This window comes from Tachypleus tridentatus, chromosome 1 (genome assembly GCF_004210375.1).
Source record: "Tachypleus tridentatus isolate NWPU-2018 chromosome 1, ASM421037v1, whole genome shotgun sequence".
Taxonomy (NCBI): Eukaryota; Metazoa; Arthropoda; class Merostomata; order Xiphosura; family Limulidae; genus Tachypleus; species Tachypleus tridentatus.
The window spans coordinates 76,629,042-76,652,160 of NC_134825.1; the positions used below are offsets into that span (position 1 = coordinate 76,629,042).

A 23,119-nucleotide genomic window follows, 5' to 3' on the forward strand; every position below is an offset into this window, starting at 1 on the left:
AAATCAACCAAAATAAGAGTAACAGAGACAGGAGGAAGATGGTGCAGGATCACATAGTGAATATCATCAGGTTTATATACTTTTAGACCAATAAAGAGCAAGTTTTATTTCACCAATGTAAATAGGCAATTATAACAACAAAAACAAACTGCTTGAAAGAGGCAATCCCTCCACCTGTGACTTAATGGTCAAGAAGGCAGGGAAACAACAGAGGTGCTAGAAAGGTAGAAAAAGTACTCCCCAAGAGTGTCGGTGATGTCTTGTACATCAGCAACTTTCTGGCAACTGGAAGGCAAGAACAAAGGGGGTGGGAAGTATACTTTCCATAAACCTTCCAAATCCTCTCCAAAATGGTTTTAAAACTGGTGGTAGACAATATGCTGGTAGTGAGCTTAATCCAAGATTCCTTCTCGCTTTAATGTCTAACTAGTCAGGCACAGCCTTACATCATCATCAGGTACATAATGGTGCCTTAAGATTGTTACAATGTATACCTGTAATGAAGTTTTTTCACCACCATTCAAGCCATCTCCTTTCTTTATTCTACTGAAAAGTGGTTTTTCATCATCAAATTTAAACACCTAGGGAAAGAGAGAACAGATGAGGGTGCAAAAGCCCAAAACATCTATGTAGGTGGCTGTTCAAGCAATACATACAGGGTTATTAAGAACAGACTATTGATGGGTGATGAAAAACACTTTACTTCTGATGTTGGCATCCTATATTCAGTAATTGTCAACATAAGATTTAAAAGTACACAAGTAGTAAATTAGTGATGAAATATTCAATATGATAATCATTCAAATATGTATGCATAGAATGTTTGGGAGAAAATATATAGTACAGCAAAATGAAACTTAACAAAAATAAGTAACTATCTAAGTATACAAACAATAAACACACAGTAAAATGAAGTTTATTATCATTAAGTGTGAGCATATTAATAATGTCTAATTTCATTCATGAGTTGATTGTCATACACAGATAAAACCAGGTCCTTTGCAGTTTGATTGTCACATTGATTAATAGATATCTAAGTACAATAAACTCTATAAGATGATAATGCTAAATATTATCCCCAAACTTAAACAAGTTTTGACTTAAACCAAAGCTTTATTAAAAACATTCAACTCATTTGATGTTTTTTTCTCTCTTTGTTTATAGGTTGTAAAAGAGTTAATCATAAACTATAAAATCTAAGCATTATTTATATTAAGAAGTTTGTAGTACAACTCAAGATTTAAATGTTAATAATATACTCAGATTAAAAATGTATTGTTCTTAGATACCAGTGAACCTATAAAAAATGATGTATTAAATGTGATGTGTAAATATTTAATAATTTTAAAATCTAAATTAAAACTGAATGACACAAAAATTCAAAATTTTAATATAAATCACATTGAGTAATTATGTACAGTCATTTATAACATTTAACCAAAGGAAGAACATAATATACTTACTCATAGACAGTTTTCAAAGCTATAATACACACTATATATTTACTAACTTAAGAACAGTAGTCTTCAGTATATATAAAACTATAAAATATTAAAAAATAATACAATACAATGTACATAACCAACAAAGTATAAACAAAGTTTCATGTGTGTTGACCTACAACACAATCTTACAGGATTTTGAATGCAAACACAATGAAGTCAGTCTCACACCCTTATCATCTTATTTAATTCATTACTTTAATTACAGTTAATAATTGCTGCAGTATTAAAGTAGTTGTTATGCAGTGTGGATCTACAACAATTTGAATACATCCATGCATGTCTTGAAACAAGTTTTTTTCTTTCATTATGGTAAAGATTTATGATTAAATTATCTTTCAAGTCCCATTACTATACAGTAACAAGCAATATTTTCCATAATGGTCATGAACTGGTGACCAACCTGATCAATGTGCATGTGCACAAAGCTGTGGATGAGCTAGGGTACATGTAAACAGATAGCACTAAACATAACTACTAAAACTTTCTGTGTATCAATAATGAAGTCTTTGTTTCTTTATGTTTTTAGTTGTGGATATAAATATTTGACAACCTAAGCATTCATATGAAATTAAAAATATAAAAATTATTCAAAAAGTTACAGATAGTAAAGTATATGTATGACAGTAGTTCCTACTCACAAGAAAAACATGGTAAGAGCATCAGAAAATAATTAACTTCATATTAAATTAAGTAAAACGTATGAAATATTTAATTAATATTCTTGGCATCAAAATCTTTGGTGGATGTGACTTACAATATAACTGTATGATATGGTAGATGTGACTTACAATATGATAACTATTTTACTCTATACACAAAAAATTTATTACGTAGTAGCTAAAGTACATTTTCCTACATCAGATGTGGTGAAAAACATATATTAATCATGATCAAAAAGTATTCAACTAGAAAGGCAACATTTGTAAGGAACTTCAAATCATGTATGTAGACCCCATATACTACATTTGATCAGATCTTTAGAATACAGTATATTTCAAGAGAGAATATGATGCAAGGTGAAAGGGAAGAGAGCATAAAATACAACATATAGTTAATTCAGTTTTAACTTAGAATTCTGAAAAACATGTTGTGAACTTGTAAACTTATACTGCATAGAACAGTTAATTTCTACATAAATAGATTTACAATGACAAAAATTGTACAGGTAACTTTTAGGCAAATAAGACTTGTTCTTCAACAGTTTATGTAGTTTCAGAATTTTGTAAATTAATTGAAGAAAAACACATGTAGTGTTTAGAGATAAAGATAATTCTCTGGTTTTACTTAATCAGGTTTTAAGTAACTATATATTGTTAAATCAAATTCAGAAGTCATTCCAATACTCATGATCAATTCATTAAATGTGAGAAATTTGCAAGAAAAATTGAATCAGATACAAAAAAATCGTTATATTCATTTACTTAGATCTGTAGAATACAATGAAACATTATAAGACATCAGGTATATATACATTAATTTTTGACAATCCCATTGTGGTTTCATATCTTCTTAGTTCATATTTTTTATAGACAGTTTCAGCCAAAGTCAAAATAAGTTTAAATTTTTTTTAAATGTCCATATCCAAATGACATACTAACCTTAACAATAAAATAAAATTTTCATCACAGTTAATAAAGTGTCATTCAAAAATATTGTCATGATAAACTAATTATGACAATACACTGGAGAAATAAAACAGTACTGCTTCTTTTAAATAAGCTACAAGTATTGAGATTCATGTTTTTTTGGAGAAATTATTTTGATTCCTTCTTGTCTAATACATAGTGATAAATGCTGAGCTATCACAAAAATAAGTTGTTCACAGGAAAAATCAATTTTTGAAATGCCCACACTTCATAAAAAAAATGCTATAAAATATTCAATTTTTTGTTTGACATAATTCTAGTCATTGTAGGTATGGGATTAGAATTGTGTTTAACAAAATATTACTGTGATCATCTGATTGTTAATTCTTGATTTGAATGAAATGCACACAATTTATTAAAGAGAAGTAACAGATACTTATATTCTACATACTAATGTGGTTTTAAGAGTAATGGGAATAGATTGTAACAATTTTAGCAAAATATTGAAGAATAATTAAAACCATTACTATAGAACTTTGAGTCATAGGCTCAAGAAGTCTTGATATAAAATTATACTAATTTTGATCCCCAATTTGTTTTTGAAGGAACGAAGGTCCACCTTTAAAAAGTGCTTGGGTTACAAGGTTTTTATCATTTTATAGAGCTTTGAGTTTATTATTTAAATTACTGTTCTGTATATTGAGAATCACCAATTATGTATGACACAGTTATAAATGTTTATCATAAAATCTGTTAACACCTCTTAATCTTAAAAATCCTTGTGACCCATTGGACAACCACAATTATTCTTTCACAACAATTTATAAAGTCTCAAGAAAAATAAATATTTGTATAGATATGACTTGTAAATTTTACACTGAATCAGTCGGTTTTTGTAAGACCTTGGCTGCCACCTTGTTATAGTACCACATCAAGTGGTTTGATCATTTATTAATGAAACAGAACTTTGAAAAGAACTACAAAGAAAGTTTATACATAATTGGATAGAACAAGAATTAAACTATTACATGTGTGAAAGTACAGATTGAGTAGTAGCTAAGTAAGATCAATAAAGTGGCTAGGTCGTTATCAGTCTAATAAATTAGGAGTTATAATATTTTAAGTTGTTGGAAAATGACTGGAATGAATAGGTACAGTGGCCACTTTTCTAACTTTTGTTGGTGTAGAAACTACAATGTCATCTATGATTCTAAAATGCTATAATACAATATACAGGAAGAAGGTGCAGTGTCATAAACAAAAAGATTGATTTGGTGTGTGTTTGGAAAAGGAATATAAAAACAGTAATTCAACAGAAGAAAGAAGGGAAAACCAAATCAGAAGTAATAAACAAACTAATAAACTGAGTCACAAGAAGAAAGTAATGTGCACCTACTATAAAACTAAAACTCTATTTCTAAATTATATTTTTTAATTACCATTATTAAACAGCAATTTATTATATTTACATTGGTGTGAGCTAGTTCCTAAAAGAAAGATGAGTACAACATATAACGAAGTTGAAGTACTTACAAAAGGAAAGTGTGAATATGTGTGTGTGTAACATTACTGTAGCATGTAAGTCCTATCATAAGAATTATCCTTTCACTCAAAATTATTAATTCAAATTCAAAAAAGATGACTAACTGATGAAGATAATGCACAACAAAATTAGGAAGTGCAATCCACATGCCAACTTTAATAACCTCTTCCAACAGATGACAGAAGCAATCAGCCAGGTGGAGGGAAAGGTGATGAATTTGATGAGAAGAGTTCTGGAAAAATGAGAATTCCCCAGGTGTAAAAGAAATTCCAAGGGATAAAGAGCTAGGTGTTATAATCAAGAATAGGAGGAGTACAAGTCACACAGCACAAAGATTATTAAGATCAGAAGAAAAATAAAGTTGAGGAAGAGACAGAAGGGAGACAGTGGTAAACTCACTGTCTCTCTTCCATCCTACAGATGTTTTGGTGAGGAAAGCACATACTGTATAAAGTAGAATATAAGATTGATAGCAAAGTATTTGAAACACTTACACAGAGTGGACTGAATAAGGAAAAACATGAAAGGGAGAAGATGAATGGGACAATATGCACCAAGATAAAGTTTGGATCAGTCCTGAGCTGCATAATACAGAACAAGAACCAGAAAAAGTGAAGTTTGCATTGAGATGAGTGAAAAAGTAACCAGAAGGAGATGCCTGGCTGGGAGCATAATGGTTTGAACACTCAAGGACTGAGGGACTACTAAGTTAGAGTTGTGAGATTCTTGTTGGATCAAAAAAGATTATATGCAACAAAATTTGGGGCATATGAAACATGAAGAGCAATAACACAAACTTATCAGTTAAAAATAATCACAGAAAAGGTCTAATGTGTAAAAACAGAAAGAATGAGACCAGGTGCCCCTTAACAATTAATATAAGAGATAATGGTCAAATTGTTGAAATGAATCATGACAAAACATCCTCAGACCATTGAAAGAAAATGTTCCAAGGCTTGATACCACCAACAGCTCTAATAGAATGATATGAAGAGTCGATTTAACATTAAACCACTGGCTTGTAATCTATTGAAAGTTTAAACATGCCCCCTGGGATGGATGCATCTGTAAATATATAAAAATCCAGATGACAAAGACAAACATCTGCTGAGGTTTTGGCTTGTCAAGCCACCAGGTAAGGCCTACCTGTACGAAAGAAGGAAGGGGAATGGTATAATGTCTAAGGGATCTCATGTAAGTTTCCCCTGATCTTACACAAACCATTGAAGACAGTGCACATGTGTATGGTTCCAAGGAATAAGAGATTCTATGGAAGCCCAATTCTCCAAAAGAAAGAGAACTTCTCATGCAGTGAGAGAAAGACAGGTAATGATTTTGGAAACCAAGTGCTCCACAACAAACAAAGACAAGAAGGCTGGTCCCTGTTGATGTGAGATGTGATCTTTCCAGTTTAACTAGCCAATGCAATCATGCTGATTCCTCAAGAAGGAAAAGGGTGTAGTCATGAAAGACTTCTTGGAATAGAACCAAAAGAAGCCAGTTGTCCATGTAATGGTAAAACAGCAACACAGGTCATGAATGTCACAAGAAAATGTTCTGACCACATGATAAAAAAGATAAGGAGACAACACAAGACCAAATGGGAGATTACAAAAATGAAGCACCTGACCTTGATGAACAATCCACAAAATAACACCTTGACATAAGAGAAATAGGAATATGAAGGTAAGCATCTGAGATGTTAACCTTGTACATCTACAAACCCAGAGTGAGAGATCATATGTGCATGAAAAAATGAAGGCAATGAAGCAATTTAGGCTTGAACGATTGGAAACAGAACACCAGTTTCTTGCATTGTTAGGAATGATGAACAGACAAAAATAAAAACCTAAAGAAATAAGAAATACCTGTTTGATAGATCCAAAACTACCTCTGATAAATGCTGGCAACAAACTGGATCCTGAAGCAAAGAGGAGGAAATGAAAGAGGAATGGGCAACAATGGAGGAAGAGAGTAAAAATGGAGCTCTATTCCCTTTGGCAACACTTCCAGGACCCAACAACTGTTTATAAATGGGTGCCAAAGGTTAGCAAACTAAGCCAACCATGCTCACACCATGCCTGAATCTAAGATTAGTTACTGACAACTCAGACACTACAGAAGGCAATGGTGAAAGCACTGATGCAGAGGAGCAGACACATACAAAAGGAGACAGGGAAAGGAAAGGATGCTTAAAGACAAGAAACAGAAATAAGAGCAGGAAAGAATTATGAAAGCTGAGAAACCAGATAAGAATGGAGAAGTACTGGCAAAAGACTCTACCTGAGATTCCAATGAAGCAGGAACAAATCTGAAAACAGAGTGGTGATAAAAAGGAGCCAGAAAAAAGGTCTCTTGGACAAGAAGCAGGTAAATGCATATGAAAAAGGAGTCCACCCAAGCCCAAGATGTCCCAAAAACAAAATCATACAGGAAGTGGCAATGCTAAAGACAACTGTGCCAATATAGAAAAGATAAGTGAATGAGTATACTCTGAAAACCCCTTAGAACAACAGTCAATAAATGAAAGATAATACAGAAGAGTAATAAGGATCAAGCAAGAACATGAAAGTTGGGATGGGGAAAGGCAAATAAAAGAGAAGAAAATCAGATCCCCACAATAGAATAAGTGACTTTAAAGCCTGAAAGTCAATAAGAAAAATCAAGACTTATTGTATGTACATCCACCAAACAAGAAGAGCAAGGCATGTTGGCACTAGCACAATGGTGAAAGCAAAACTGATTGGCATGGATAAGAATATCTGAAAAAGGTAAAAATAAAATAATCAGAAACCAGGCCTAAATAGATCAGTTCAAAAAATACACAAGAAAGTAACAAAAGGTAATCCACCTCAGTCAAGAAAATTAAGATAGATCAATAGTAGTGGACTAGGAAGGTGCAGCAAAAATGGGGCAGGGAAAAAAAGACTATCAAAGTCATAAACATATTGAATAGGTTCCTTGGAGAAAGGAATATCAGTTCCTGGATCAGGAGACATACCAGGTTGCATATATGACTCAAACTCATGATGCAGTATGGCCAACATGCGACAGTAGTAATCCCTCTAGGAGGATAAAATATTTTGTGTATCCACACTGGATGAAGTATCAGTTACATGAGCTTGTAAGTTCATATTGTAAAAAGGAAAAATTATCAAAACCTTTCCACAAATTAAGTAAATAACACATGTTGTCAAAAAGTGAAGTACCATTCACTGGAAGAAGTGAAAATTTTGCATGTCTGCATAAATGAACCAAACTGTGATGTAAGAATTGTACACATCAGTAAAGAGGAAATAAGCTGCACAGAGAGGGTATGTCATGCTCCTACAGAAAAGGGTTGTCACATGCTTATTTGTATTCTACAGTGCAGCAAAACTGCATGAAAACACGTTTAGGTGATAATCTAAAAATTAAGGGTTTTAAATGGGAGTTACAGCACTTCATGTTTCTTCAGGAATGAAGCACTGTGGTTGCAAAGTACATTACCAATTTTGTACTATTTTACTCTCAATTTTACCAAATAGTATACATGTTTAGACTCAGACAGGAACAAAGGCAGTTAGTTCAGGCAATACTCTCAAGTGGTTCTTGATATCATGTGGTCATCAAAATGCACTCATTGCACTGGTGCCTCACTTATCAGCACTGGGCAGGGGAAAGCAAAAAATAACAGAAACAGCAAATGATCAAGATACTGGTGTATCTCACTAGTTAGCTCATTATGTAATCTACATAAAATTTAATATATTCCAGGTCTTTTTTTAATTATAATTTTTCAGCTGTCATTTAATCAACTTATTATGAAAAATTATAAAAGTCATTATAATCTTAAAAGTCAAGTGATGGTCAGCCAATCACTCAAGTTTGATTTCTCCAAATTTTGTGAGTTAAACTTCCTCTTTTGATTGTCCATTCCTGTTTTCATAGAATTTATTCACTAACATAGGCATAATTGTCTCCTAAATTTTGGCACTATTTCTGCTAAAGACATGAAAGTGTACTCCCACTCAATAAATGCATACAAATAATACCTACAAAATTAATGAAAGTCTATGCTTGGGAATTATTACAAAACTCATTTATTAAAACAGTGAAAATACCAATAATCTGCAAGAAAATGAACACTGCATAACTGAGCAATATCCCAACACATCGTAAACATGTATCTGTGGTTAAAAGATGCCCGTGATACACCATAGAACAACAGACAACAAGTGAATCTTAGTGAAATGTTTAAAAATTCTAAATGTGTATTTTGCAATTTTAATGCTATGTTTTTAATCCCTAATCAAATAAAATTAACAAAGCTACAAATATTTTGTATTCCTGTCAAATGGATAAAAATAAGAGACAAGAATAGATTTGAGCTGGCTGTCTTACAATTTGACTGCACATTAAAACCTGCATGCAAAAGTGCCACATATCATGCAACACCTGAACTTTTGCAGCCAAAATTAATTTCTGCATGACACTTTCACCAAAACATTTAAATTATTGTCAAGAATTATGATCGCATAATTATTTTAAGAAAATGTGAGGAAAATAAAAAAAATGTTGATAATTACGGAAGTAGGATAATTAAAGTACTAATGTAACTACTATTTCCTGGTATAAACAATAGTGAAGTTAGGTTAGGCACACCTGGCTCCTGAGTTTTTGGGCTGGCTCCTAGATCTGAAGAAATTTGTCAAAGTATGCTTTAGTGTCATCCCTTTGAGTGTGCAAACAGTGCTTATATTACTATTGGTTATTCTGACAGTAAAAACAGAAATCGTATATCCTCAAGGTATCACTTCACCCAGCAGTAGAAAACATCACTGTCCATCTTCACATTGTGTGTTCTACTATAAGGCAATCTTTCTCGAAAAAAAGTACATGTAATATCAAACAAGAATGACTCAGTATAACAGGTAGACAGGACAAAAAATTAAACTAAATTCAGGAACAATATTGTATTGATTAAACTACACAAAAAGTTATTTGTGTTTATGTACAAGACGTACCAAAAACACTAGGTGAAGATGAAAGATTCAACTCAATAAATTCCAGACAGGAAACAACAAATGTTCTTTGCATAACATACACTTTCTTTTTCCTTTACCTTCAGACCATCCCTAACCTTTGAATTTTAAAATCTAATTTTAACCCATAATTTTATATTTTCAAATTTTAGCACATAACTTTTACCTTTTCAGATTCTATATACTTTTCACTTTCAAATCAGACCACTTCTTATACTCTATGCACATTTACATTTTTAAATTTATGTACACATAGGTGTGTATGTGTATGTAGTACACTTGTATATAAACAAAATATATAGTTAAAAATAATTATGTAAGTTATCAAAGAAGAATAAGTTCAATTTATTTTACCTACCCAAGCATGAAGTCACAAGATAAAGAAAAATTATAATTCCTAATGTTACTTGATGAAGGATCAACCTACACTGAGCATTTACATTATTAAAACTAGCATCAGGTAGACTAGACCGGTTGTGTAACTGGAATGTTATGCTACATGTGCATGTTGGATGAAGAAGACTATACTGCCAGTTAGTGGTACTTTCTTTGGTAGCTTGGAGGTCAAGCGATGTCAGAGATGATTGATTGGGTGCTGGGTAGTCTCTGGAAACCTCAAGGCATTCAATATTGATAAAAAACATAACACTTTTCCTACACACAGGAAAATTATAATATGTACTTATGTACATAAACTGTACGATGTACAGCAAGTGTTCATCTTATTTGGTTCCATCAGGATTAACAAACTTTGTAAACATATACTTGATATGTTTGTATTATAATTTTGCTAAACCAGAAAATTAGGGGTTATAAGACAAAGTGTTCATCTCCATCATACCTAACACTTTACACAACTCAGAGGAGAGCTGGCTGTTGAAATTAGCTCCTAGATTTACATTACTTTTTTCTGATAAGCAACCATATCAACCAATGGATAAGCTTCGGTCATTTTAGTGAAGTAATCAATAAGGACAAGATAGCATTTGGAGTTATCATCTTAAATGGAGAACCAACAACTCTCTGCAAGAGCTTTCCCTTGTCTCAACCAGTTTTTACTCCAAGCAGCATACAGACTGCACAGTATTTACTTCTCCATTCAATGTCTTGACATAAATGCAGATAGTATAACCATTTCTTACATTGAAAGAGCTATATGCGACATTCTGGTGTCTCTAATCATTTGTAATATGCAAGTCTAAATTATTCCCCCACTCACATGTCAATGGTTTATAACAACAGTACAGCACATCTTCATGAACTGGTAGCTTCTCATACAAGTTCCACAGTTTATGTGTGCCTGTAGAATGATCTTCAATTTATGCTGGCCCTGCTTCACCTTTCTACATGACGAGTGTGTTCAAGTTAGATAAATCTATGTCCTTTTCTTGAATCTATGACTACAGCAAGATTATAGTCTTCTATATTTGAAGCAGTAATAAACATCTAAACCCCAGTTGAGGGCTTCCCTGAGACTCAACTACTCTCTCAGACAGTAATTTATGTTCAGTAATGCATTCATTTTTCATCTTATTTACAAGTAGTTCAATTCATGAAAAATGTCAATTCCTTTTGTAAGAAGACTTTTCCAACTGAAGTCACTTTAGCTAAGAAGAGAATAAAAAAACTACTTGTCATGAAAACAATAACACATTCTGTGATCATGGCACCAAAGTTTCACCACACTGTAGTGTTCTTAAATGCACTGATAGTCCTAGAGAAAGTAAACAGCTTAAAGAATGTCAAGAAATGTATCGTGGAGTTTAACTTTTTTTTTTTTTTACTGTAATGGAATTTGAAACACAAAAAATACAAAATCAAGTGAGAAAAAGTGATATTTATTCAAAGTTCAAAAAAATCAATCAAAATTACAAGTACAATGAATTACAGACAAAGCTTATAATAGAGACCTCACTCTAGATCTATTCTATACTGTAACTTGTTCCTCATTAAGCATGTACAGCATTATATAGATTCTGTATGTCAGTGTGCATGTATCACTCTAGGTCATTCTAATAAAGAAAAAACAGGGAAGATATATTTCCAGGGTATTATCTGAGCCATCATTTGAAATAATTACTTTTACTTTAACAGTGTTTTAGTATAAAGCAATATTTTCCATGAAAAAAAGTGCATGTGATACCATAATGAGGTAAGGACCTAAAATAACAGGTAGCTAGAGTGAAAGGAATTAAGCCACATTCAATAACCAATGTACAACTGTTAAATAGACACACACAGCTCTACCATTTAAGTGCAAAAAAGTCTGAAAATTCTGCAAGAGCATGAAATATTCACTCGACTAAACTAAAGAAGACAGGCATGAAAAGTACTAAATACTATTTGAATATTAAAATAACAATGGGATACACTGTAAATTCTCTTTGCCATCATAAAAGAATAGATAAACTTTATAACAATGATCCCACATTATACATTACTTCTAGCTAGCTTGCATAACTGGAATAACACAAACAGGGTCATACACCTCATGTTTGTATTCTAATATTTACTATAGGTGAAATATAACTCAAAAGCCACAGCACACTTCCAGTCATTACACGTGCACAGTTTACACTCTAAGCACCAGTTCCACAAAGAGGAAATGCTGCTGACTGTAAGCATCAGTGAACCAAAACTTTCCTATTTAAATCTGAAATAAATGGTTGAAAGATTTTGAGATTCACTGTTAATTTCAATAAATGCAGTTTTTATAAGTTCCTTTACCTGTTAATATTGAAGGAATCAGTTATTTGAGACACAGTAGGACATTCAGTATTTTCATAGTCTATCCATAGTAGCCAGTGAATGACTGCATGGTTTTCAAAGGACTAAACTAATTCATCTTCAATTATCATTGTTGATAGGCTTTCATGGCTTGTATATTTGAACAACCAGTGTTTGAAATTATCTTTGATAAAATGCTCCTGCTAGACAGCCTTCCACTACAAATTCCATTTTTAAATCAGTGAGAAAGGTCCTTGCTCTTACACATTGCCTTATAAGCATTACATAATGTGGTTCATTCTATTCTTACATTTAGAAAATTCACACAGTCACATGACACATGATATGGTCAGCCTACTTAGTGTGTGTGCATAAATGAAGCATTTTACAAATTTATATTTAATGATCTATCAGTTGAGGTCAGTCAATGTAAAAACTAAAATGTGAGAGATATCTGATAAGAACAGAGATGAAATGATCAAAAAGTTTAAAGAACATCTGCTTTTTAAGGAATGAAACTGAAATAAAAGAAATTCTCATATTCATCGAGGGATAACTGTAGGAACTGATACACAGCTATTACAATATTTATAGAGCTGTCATAAAAATAAATAAAACTGAAAGAAAATAGGGAAGAACCAATTTAAACTTCTTAACAAAGGAAGATATATTAATGAAAATGAACAGTGTTTTCACTAATATACAAATGTTATTATCCTTAAAAAGTCAGCTTAATACAAAGGTAAAAATGTGGAATCTGGTAGAGAAAGCCATCTTTCCTATTGGCAAAAACTTGCTTTCCTTATCCCAACTAATACAAAAGAAAAACTTGGGAAATTACCAACATTTCAAATACACACTTGTACCTTTTTTCGTTACATCAAGCCTCAGAATTAGCCTTCCATAGACATAATTCTTTGTTTAGCATGCTTATTCGGTTGACATGACGCCCACATGTTTACCAGATGGTTATTAAAGCATTAATTTCAAACACGTACTCTGTCCTCCACATACCCTCCCAATTACACGTTTGCCTTGATAGTTAACCTAACAGGAATGAAATTCCTCAGGAAGTTGCTCCACGCCGGTCAGTTGCTTGATGAACATATGAAACCCGGTACATGTTCATCCTGGATTCATCATACATGGATATTCATGTACAAACCTACGCTTTTTATTACGGAACTATGCTACAAAGCATAAATGCGCATTTTAATTATACACTGTTTGTTAAAAAAAACAAAAGGGGATGTATGCACTTTAATTACATTCAGAATATATTTTTACAACCGCTTTAGATTTTTCAAAAGAATCAACGAGTCCATACTATTGATTTTCCAGTTAAAACCCGTAACAATTAATATACATTATTCTAATACCTACGCCCTCTTGTAAATAATTAAACAGCATATCAATTTCCAAATTATTTTCAAAATATAACATTTCACGAAACTTTATTACACTAAATCTTTCTCAATCAAATTACATAACGATGTGTTTTTTTTTTTGTTGTTGTTGTTTTATATATTCAGAAATAACGATCTTCAAATAAGAAATGCGTAATGCTTGTGAGTTTGGAATTAGTATCGTATACCAATGACCTTGTATTATATTTTTTTCAACACTCTAGTGACATAAATAGAAATTACAGGAGACAGATAACTACTAGAAATTTTCTGATGAAAAGTCAGCTTAATACAAAGGTAAAAATGTGGAATCTGGTAGAGAAAGCCATCTTTCCTATTGGCAAAACCTTCCTTTCCTTATCCCAACTAATACAAAAGATTAATACAAAATTTTCTGATGAAAATTTCTATTGGTTTGAAAGCCTTTAATTGTTACAAACTGCTTATTGAAAGAAAAGGACAGGACGTTTCTCTTTCAACGGTGAAGATCACAGTCTAAAAACAGAATTGTCATTTCTTTCAACCATTAAAGTTTTCAAACCTACCATGCCTAAAGTTACACTTAAAAACCAAACCCACCAGTTGTTCAGATTTATCGTTTTATTTATAAAGAAATTTAAAAATAAAATTTCATTACATATTTCACAACCTGCTACAGCGTGTGTGTTAAGACCTTTTAGTTAACTAGGGTTTTCTTCTCAGCTCTCGAGTAGATATGCGCGATATTCAAACCACATAAACTTCCTTGCATATGGCTTAGGCCTATTTTGTAATGATAAATGTTAAGCACGTGAAACAAAGAAAAATAAAATAATAATAACAATTCGCAAAAATCAAGTACTCTACTCACTTATGTTAAACCTGTGCAATAAGAAATTGTTGACTTTACCTCGATAAAAATAATTTTATATTTGTGCTTACCAATAAAAAAAAGTTTGTTTTTTGAATTCCACGCAAAGCTACTCGAGGGCTATCTGCGCTAGCCGTCCCTAATTATGCAGTGTAAGACTAAAGGGAAGGCAACTAGTCATCATCACCCACCGCCAGCTCTTGGGCTACTCTTTTACCAACGTATAGTGGGACTGACCGTACATTATTATGCCCCCATGGCTGAAAGGGCGAGCATGTTTGGCACGATGGGGATGCAAACCCGCGACCCTCAGATTACGAGTCCCACGCCGGGCCTAGATAAAAAACAGATTTTAATTGCTAACGGTATAAATGCAAATTGATTTAAACCTTTCTGTCATTCTTATTTTAAAACTAAAGTGAAAACAGTTGAGGCTACTGACACATACGAAAGAGAAGATAGGTAAATAAATAAATGTCAACGTCTCAGTTGACCTAGAAAAAGTAACCCGTAGTTTTAGGGCGGCTAGTATGGGTATTAACACTTTCATTGATAAGGAGAGAACAACGTTTCGACCTTCCTAGGTCTTCATATTAACCTGAAGATGACCTAGAAAGGTCGAAACGTTGTTCTTTCTTTAACAATAAAAGTGTTAATACCCATACCAACCGTTCTGAGAAACATTTTTATTTAAAGTGAATTTCTCGTCATCAAGAATAACCCGTAGTTTGCTACAGTCACTACTGATATCCAAAAAACGAACCGGAAGTTCGAGTTCTTCGAAGAATGGTCTAGTCACTAGTGTTTTAGATAGCCTCGAGCTTTTATATCTTTTTCTGTACTTTCAACAGTTGCACTCTTTTCTATGTTACAAGTTATTTTACATTTCTAATTTCAACGAAACGAAACGTAGCATTAATTATACGTTATTTTCCTTTAATGTTGCTTTCATTAAGTAAAATCGTTAGACAAGTTAATATATTCTTGTTTCTACTACTTTTTTTTTATTATAATAATTTTGCATTGTTAGCTTAGTATATGGATTAAAAAGTAGTCTAATCTAAGTAAGCTGAACGTTGTGAGATAGTACTGGAATTGAAGCTAAATATTTCGTTAACAATAACGGGACCCAATTGACGAAACAATACATTGTAATAAACAAGATAAACAACATACGAACCGTATATTAGTTATATTCATTACTGGGCTACATTTAGGTAGTTTAATTAAATATAAATGGGCTTTTTGATTAATTTATTTTGCTTTTTTTCGCCCGTTAAATGAAAACTGCGTTTATTTATATAAGGTGTGACCTAACTAACAAACAATATATACATATATATGTGTGTGTGTGTGTGTGTGTGTAAACATTTCTTTTTCTGATCATAAAGCAACGTTATATGACATTCGTATCTCATTATGTAATTATCTACAACGTACTTAGGCTCTCTTACAGAAAACAGCGCAATCCATGCATACGATCACAAAGGTTGCTTAGCTTATCGAAGTGTGCCTAATGAGATCCAGTATGACAGCATGAAACTGACTGACTGTAACGCAAGTGATGCGTGGTAAGCACGTGTACAGCCCACACAGCTGGTCAACCTCTTGCCATCAACCTTAAGGTGTCAGCTTTAGTCTGGCGCTATTTACACCCTAATAGTAGATTACAAATAACGCACAGTACAGAATGGGCTCACTTTCACACTTATTCACATAAAATAAATCAATTGTTGATGTTTAGCTTTTCCAGCATCTCTGCTTTTAAATTTATTGTGTAATTTATTTGTATATTATGCTAACAAGAATTTAGCTAAAGTAGTACCATTTGTTTAAAATGAAACAGGTAGAAATAAAGTATATTAATAAATCTAATTCCCTCATACTTTGTTGTTTTGTTTCTTCTCCAGTGCTTCATTCTTAGTAATCAAAAAGACATGATTTATAAATTTCATGTTTTGAGTTTTAATGACACTTTCGTTGATAGCTAACATATATACATACAGATCAGAACTGGAAACTTGTATAACTTTTGAAATGCTATATATAACAGCAAGTAAATTCCCCTATTTTAACCTTAAACTTATCTCAGAAAAGTAAATAGGTGAAGGTTGCATGGTTTTCTTAGCTTATATGCCTATCTACAATCTATGTCTCTAGATTAAGTTTTCCTCTTATTACATTACATTGCCATCATCAACTATACTTCTTATGCAATCTTGTAATTGAGAACTCACTACACTTGTTCAAAACAAAAAAGTATCAGAGTCCACATGTATATCTAGTAATTAAAAACATTCAACTCATGTTTCCTTTTTTCTGGGCACAGATAGCCTAGATGCTTTGCACCATACAATGCCAAACCCACCCACCCTTTTTTCTGTAAAAAACATTAAAATTAATCATAGATTGTAGATCTATCTTTATTCTAAAATATTCCCTATTTTATGTTTACTCATGCAATGTGTGTGTGTGTGTGTGTGTGTGTACAGTTGTTTTCCTGTTGTAGGTTCAATATATTTTCTGTGATGATCATCTCTGGAGGAAAACCTTAGAGCTAAATAGAAATCACAGAGTCAAAAATTAAATTTCATTCTTCTTTCAAAGAACAATGGAAGGTAAATCACTGGTAAAATTACATTAATTTTCATATTTAGTACAACAGAAACTCAGTGAAAGTGCTTGAGTTCAGCAAACAGTTAATATTTTGTCTCCCTGTTTTATTTTAATAACTGCAGACAGTCTTTCAGGCATTGCTGCAACATATTTAATCAAAGTGCCCTTGGAATATTTACTCCAAATCTCTCTGATATATGCTCATACAGTTTCTTCAGTTAAAACTGGGGCTCTGTGGGAGCCATTATATCATTTGAAAGATTCGAGCAGCATCTTTCTTCACTAAGTAACTTCTGCATAGGTTGGGTAAATGTTTTGAAGTCATTATCATTTTGGTAGTAGAATCCTTTAACAATAATACGCAAACCACTGGTCCATTATTCCATTATTTTACAAATAACTTCTGTTTCCTCAGCAGAAAAATACCCCCCAATCCATCACACTGCCTTCCCCATGCTTCATGAGAGGTGTGATGCATTGTGGTATCTTTCACCTTTCTTCCAATGGACGTATAACCTATGCTTTGAACCAAATATTTCAGACTTGGACTCATCCATCCATAACACCTTCCCTTTTGAACAACAATCCAGGTCTTTTTGTACTTTTTAGAAAATTTCAGTTTCTTGACAATAATTGTAGATTGAAGTGAAGCTTTCTTAACTGCTACACAACCAAATATTCCATTCTCATTGAGTCTTCTTGATACTGTAGATCTAAACACTTTTCTGTCATTTGGTACATGGTCATTTATCTCTCACTTGAGATCAGTGGCACTCTTCTTTCTATCCCAAAGGCTACATAAAGATATTTAACATCAGTAACATTAAGTTTAGATGTCCTGCCTCTTCCTTTCCTATTATAAAACTTATTTGTCTCGGTCTCATGATCTAGATTATACTTCAATATCTGGGGAGCATTTCAAGTCTGCAGCAATTTGTCAAAGTTCAACCAGCATCACTTAAAGCTTTTATACAAAATTTCTGCTCTATTGGCAATTCTCTATGCTTTGGATTGTAGCATGACAAAAAAAAAACTTAATATATAGTGTTAAAAACTGCTTTTATCAAGGTTTATTTGTAAAGTGCTATTAAATTAACTTCATATAGCATATACAGATACCAAGTGCTAACTTCTTTCTGTATCATTAAGACACTGCAAGGGTTACCATGATAGTTATTTCAGACCCTGAATTTGATCAGTATGTTCATTCATGCAGAATCATATGCCATACCCTTGGTACAAGTATATGGGAATTCAAACAAATGATAAGTATTCTCACACTGACTTGTTCAGTTGTCAAAATGGATCAGTGAAGCGTTGTCAAGTATTGAAACTTACGTTCTGTATTAATATGAATTAGCTCCCCATAAAATGAAAAAAATGAAAAAATATTATCTCATTATTTTGCACAGTACTGTACCTATATTTCAACAGAGAAATAGAGCTCAGGGTACTTTTGATGTTTTTGTGGGTTTTTACCATTACAGTAATTCTAATACAAATTTCAGAGATACAGCTGAGCAATTAAACTTGTGTATGATTCATCCATCAATATTAGAGTACAAACTGGTTTCTCTTACAATGTTCATAAAAAATATATATAAATATTCTAAATAAAAAGGCAACTGTAATTTTACTATGCAAGCTTTTTCACTCACAAAACAGGTAATTGTAACCACAGAAAAATTTGGCAGGTCAAAAAAAACATAAAACATACACTGATGTTTCAAAAGGTTTCATAAATTTTTAGCATTTTACTAAATGGATATTGCTCTTCAAAAAACGACAATTTCAACATATATTTAAATGCATACAAAGTTTTAATTAAAATACTTTAAAAAAAATAAAATATATATTTTATAATAATATAAATATTTTCTAAGTACAGCAATGGTACTTACGATAACTCTTACTGTCAAGTATTAGCATCAAGTCAGAAAATCAAGAACATGTTATAAAACAATTTGCTTGAAATATCCTTGCCATTCACTTGTAACAAAACAATGTAGATTTAGATATCACTATCATTAACTGTACTTTAAATTTGAAAGTTTTCAATACAACACACACTTTCAACTTTGAAGTTATAAACTTTTTAATCCTAAATACAAATATTGCAAAGAAGTTACATTAAATATCTAATATTCTCAGATTATTACGTACAATAGAACATGATCATCATTAGTATACTTTGTGTATAGAACCCTGAAACTCACTGTCATTATTCATAATCAAGGTTTCTCAGTGCAAAAATTAAATAAAAAATTCATTTCATTTTCTGGAATATTTAACAATATTATCGGTTTACAAGTTTCTGATTTTATAAAGATGGGTTGCCATATGAATTTTCTTTTGTAAACTGCAATATTAGAAAGAGAGGGAAAGATTCCAAACAAACACACAGGGTGGCCCGTAAGTCCCTACCCATCCATATGTTATTATGTTATATTCAATTACGCATGTATTATAAATTTTTCTTTTTTTTCAGAGAAATATGGCCAATGTAAGCCCATGCTGAGGAAAATATCTCAAAGAATATGGCATCAAATAATATTATGCAGCGAGAATGAGAAACAGCACACAGATACACTAGGTACGTAAGATATATGGATGGGTAGGGACTTACGGGCCACCCTGTATATCAACTGTGGTTCAAGACCACAATATACGCTATTTTATTTATTTATTGTTGCTTTCATTGATGATATTGGTTATACCAACTAGTACTTCAAACTTAATTATTTTGCATTGTTGGTTTAGAATTTGTACTTAGGACTAATCTAATTCTTTTAAGCTAGCTGAACCTTGAAAAATATTATTGGATTTATGGCTAAAAATATTGCTAACAGTTAGGGTGCCCAAATGATGAAACAATGCATCCTAATATGTATAAGTAATATAGGAAAATATATTAAATTATTTATACTGTTCATTTTGAGTTTCTTTCTTAACTACATAGCTTACACTTACCAGAAGTTATTATTATGCTTGATTTATGACACTGACTATTCATTCATTTCATGATTTTAACATGTACATTTTATGAGAATATGGGTATTAGAGATGAAATATTTTTCTACATTTATAATGAAAAAAGAGAAAAAGGAATTAAAAAAGCAGTATCATACAAGACTATGTGTAAGTTATTCAAAATTTAAGTAATTATTTTCACTATACTTTATTGCTTAATTCCCTAAAATGTTTATACAGGTTTAATGAGAGCTTTATTACAAAACAGCTGTAAAACAAATTACTACCTTCTTTTAGATTACATACAAATGCTGACTATAAAGATTTTAATTGAAGTGATCTTTCAACAATATGTATTTGCTATTTACCTCTAAAGATTATACTTATTAGTTAGTTAAATTCACATGTTACATATTAATTATATCTTCATCATCATCAGTAATCTTAAAATATTTTGAAGTAAAATATATTACTCAAAATCAAACATATTTTCCTTATTTTAGCTTTCAATGTAGAAAATCCAAAATATTCAGTGTAAATTTCGTAAAGTTTACATATTACTGGATTTATACAGGAATACAATTTACATTTTGACACACACATTATAAATTTTCAATTTTTGTGTCAGTGAGGTGTCTTTTGTAACCTTCAATGGTATACCTCATGAACTGTCCATAAAAATAATATATATATATATATTATATACAATTATAATGGGGCATTTTTAAAAGAAATTATGTGAAAAAATGAAAAGTGGATTTTTTATTGATCATAGTAAGAAAAAACATTCACCCATTTTAAAATTCTGGGAAAAAATAAGTTTTCCATGACTCTTTATCAGGTTATGAGCAAAAAAAAACTTTTCATGAACTTTGTCATTTTTCTGAGTTAAAAAATCTAATCTTCTGTTTTAAAAAATAACTTCGTTTTATACATTTTTGTTTTACTTTTACTTGTAGCAAATACGAGCTTTAGTATCAACTAGTGTAATAATTATTAGAACTATAACTCTCATAGTCATATAAGAAAGTTCGTATAAATAACTTACTTGAAGCTCTGCTCTCTCCACCTCCCATTGGGTTCGTTCCGTTTCAAATCTCCCCCATTCATGTTGAATAAAATGTAAAATACCAGGTATTGAATAGTGAGGCCTTTGATTGCATTCATCTTGGTTTGTTTTACCTACGATACCAACTCCTGTTCCCAAAGAGCCAATTTGACCTGAGTTATTTTGAGGAACTGGACCATCGTCCATCTTCTACTCTAGAGGCGGGTCGCCATTAACAACCATCCTCACTGAACAGAGTTCTGGGTAAAATTTGGTAAATAATGACGTCACCGACAATAATTATCTTTGAAACAGACGTCGCTTCACTAGAATGAACGCTTGTTAATTTATGGATTTATTCGGAAGGGTATAGTTTATTCACAGACAGAAACTAAAACACCAGAGCACTTTAATAATTCAAGCAATACAATGATCTAATTTATTATTTCTATAATAATAATAATGCTTCAAAAATACAAAATTACCACATATATATATATATGTATTAATTATGAATACAGTAAGATCTACAGATTAATATATTTAGACAAGAGAAACGATATATACCTAATTAAAAAATAATTATAAGTTATCACATTACAATAAACTGGATAACAGGGAAAAAACAAAAGGGCAAATATCTAATCGTAATTTATTATCAGATTTCTTCATTTAGTATCAAATTTTGTCTTTATTTCCATTTTCATTGAAATATAACAATCGGTTTGATGCACTGAATACAATTATTAAATAAAGGTGTTCAAGTATGCATACTATATTTCTCTTTACAATATAATGAAGATTGTTCTCTCAATTTTTTATATTAAATACCCCAGTAGCGCAGCGGTATGTCCGTGTTCTTACGATACTAAAAACCAGGTTTCGATACTCGTAGTTGGCACAGCACAGTCAACTCATTGTGTAGCTTTGTACTCAACTTCAAACCTAACCTAATGTACTTAAGACATGTTTTGTAAATTGATATTCATTAAAGCAGTGATACTACTTACTCAACGTTTCTTAAGAAAGGGAAAACTAAGTGTTCATACTTTGAAACTTGGTCATTCTACATATTTTGGCTAATATAAATTCACATTTATCACTATTTATATTTCTTAGAGAATAAAACAATCAAACCATTGAAGATATTAATTGTCCTTCTTGCATTATTATTTATCTTATATGAGAAACAAAATTGTTCAAAATTTTGATATTCGAAGAGGTAATCTTCTACGGCGCTAATCATCCCTAATACACATCTTGTTCGTTTGAAGTTAAGCACAAAGTTACATAATGGGCTATTCATACTCTGCACGCTATAGGTATCGAAATCTAGTTTCTAGTGTTGTAAGTTCGTTCCGTTGTGGAACAGTACGGATCTTATTACATCGTTCATACCACTACTACTTAGCCTAAAACTGAAGAAAACATATAATTACAATAACTTAAATTAGTATCGGACATTTACTGCGTAAAGAAAACAAATAGCCTAAACATACTGACGATAGGTATTACCAACCAGAACGTAATGTAACACGACACGCAAGCCAAAAAAAAAAAGTATGAGGATGGAATAATCGTAAATAGTCATACCTATTTTAAAACAGTTAAACAGAAAAAAGAAAAATAGTTGTCAACATCTGCAGTCTATATGGCTACAGTAGTAGCTCTTTCAAAACACAGCAGTATTTGTCTTTATTTAACACTGAAGGTAATTTGAACGTTTGTCTTATAACAAAGTTGTATCTGTCTATATGAACAAAACGTATTTCTTTGTGTATTTACATGATCAACAAAGACATTTCTATCAGTTCTAGATAAAACAAAATCAACAACTTCTTAAT

At 31.7% G+C, this 23,119-nt stretch overlaps 1 protein-coding gene and 1 long non-coding RNA gene across 9 annotated transcripts in view; both read right to left on the reverse strand.

Moving 5' to 3' along the window:
* LOC143252799 (striatin-3-like) overlaps window positions 1-21,568 on the reverse strand; it is an 80,910-nt gene extending 59,342 nt beyond the window's left edge. For 6 of the 8 annotated variants that reach the window (XM_076505572.1, XM_076505553.1, XM_076505525.1 and 3 more), the window contains exon 1: window positions 21,276-21,568. In XM_076505572.1, the coding sequence (XP_076361687.1) occupies window positions 21,276-21,482 (207 nt within the window). In that variant the 5' untranslated portion in view covers window positions 21,483-21,568. The remainder of the gene's footprint in view (window positions 1-21,275) is intronic. The other 2 variants (XM_076505545.1, XM_076505526.1) reach the window with 2 other exon arrangements.
* On the reverse strand, window positions 11,481-13,390 carry LOC143252827 (uncharacterized). The gene is made up of 2 exons (XR_013029163.1): window positions 13,252-13,390; window positions 11,481-11,670 (listed from the first exon to the last, which is right to left on the reverse strand). It is a non-coding gene; the product is annotated as an uncharacterized LOC143252827 (long non-coding RNA).
* Window positions 21,569-23,119: the final 1,551 nt, after the last annotated feature.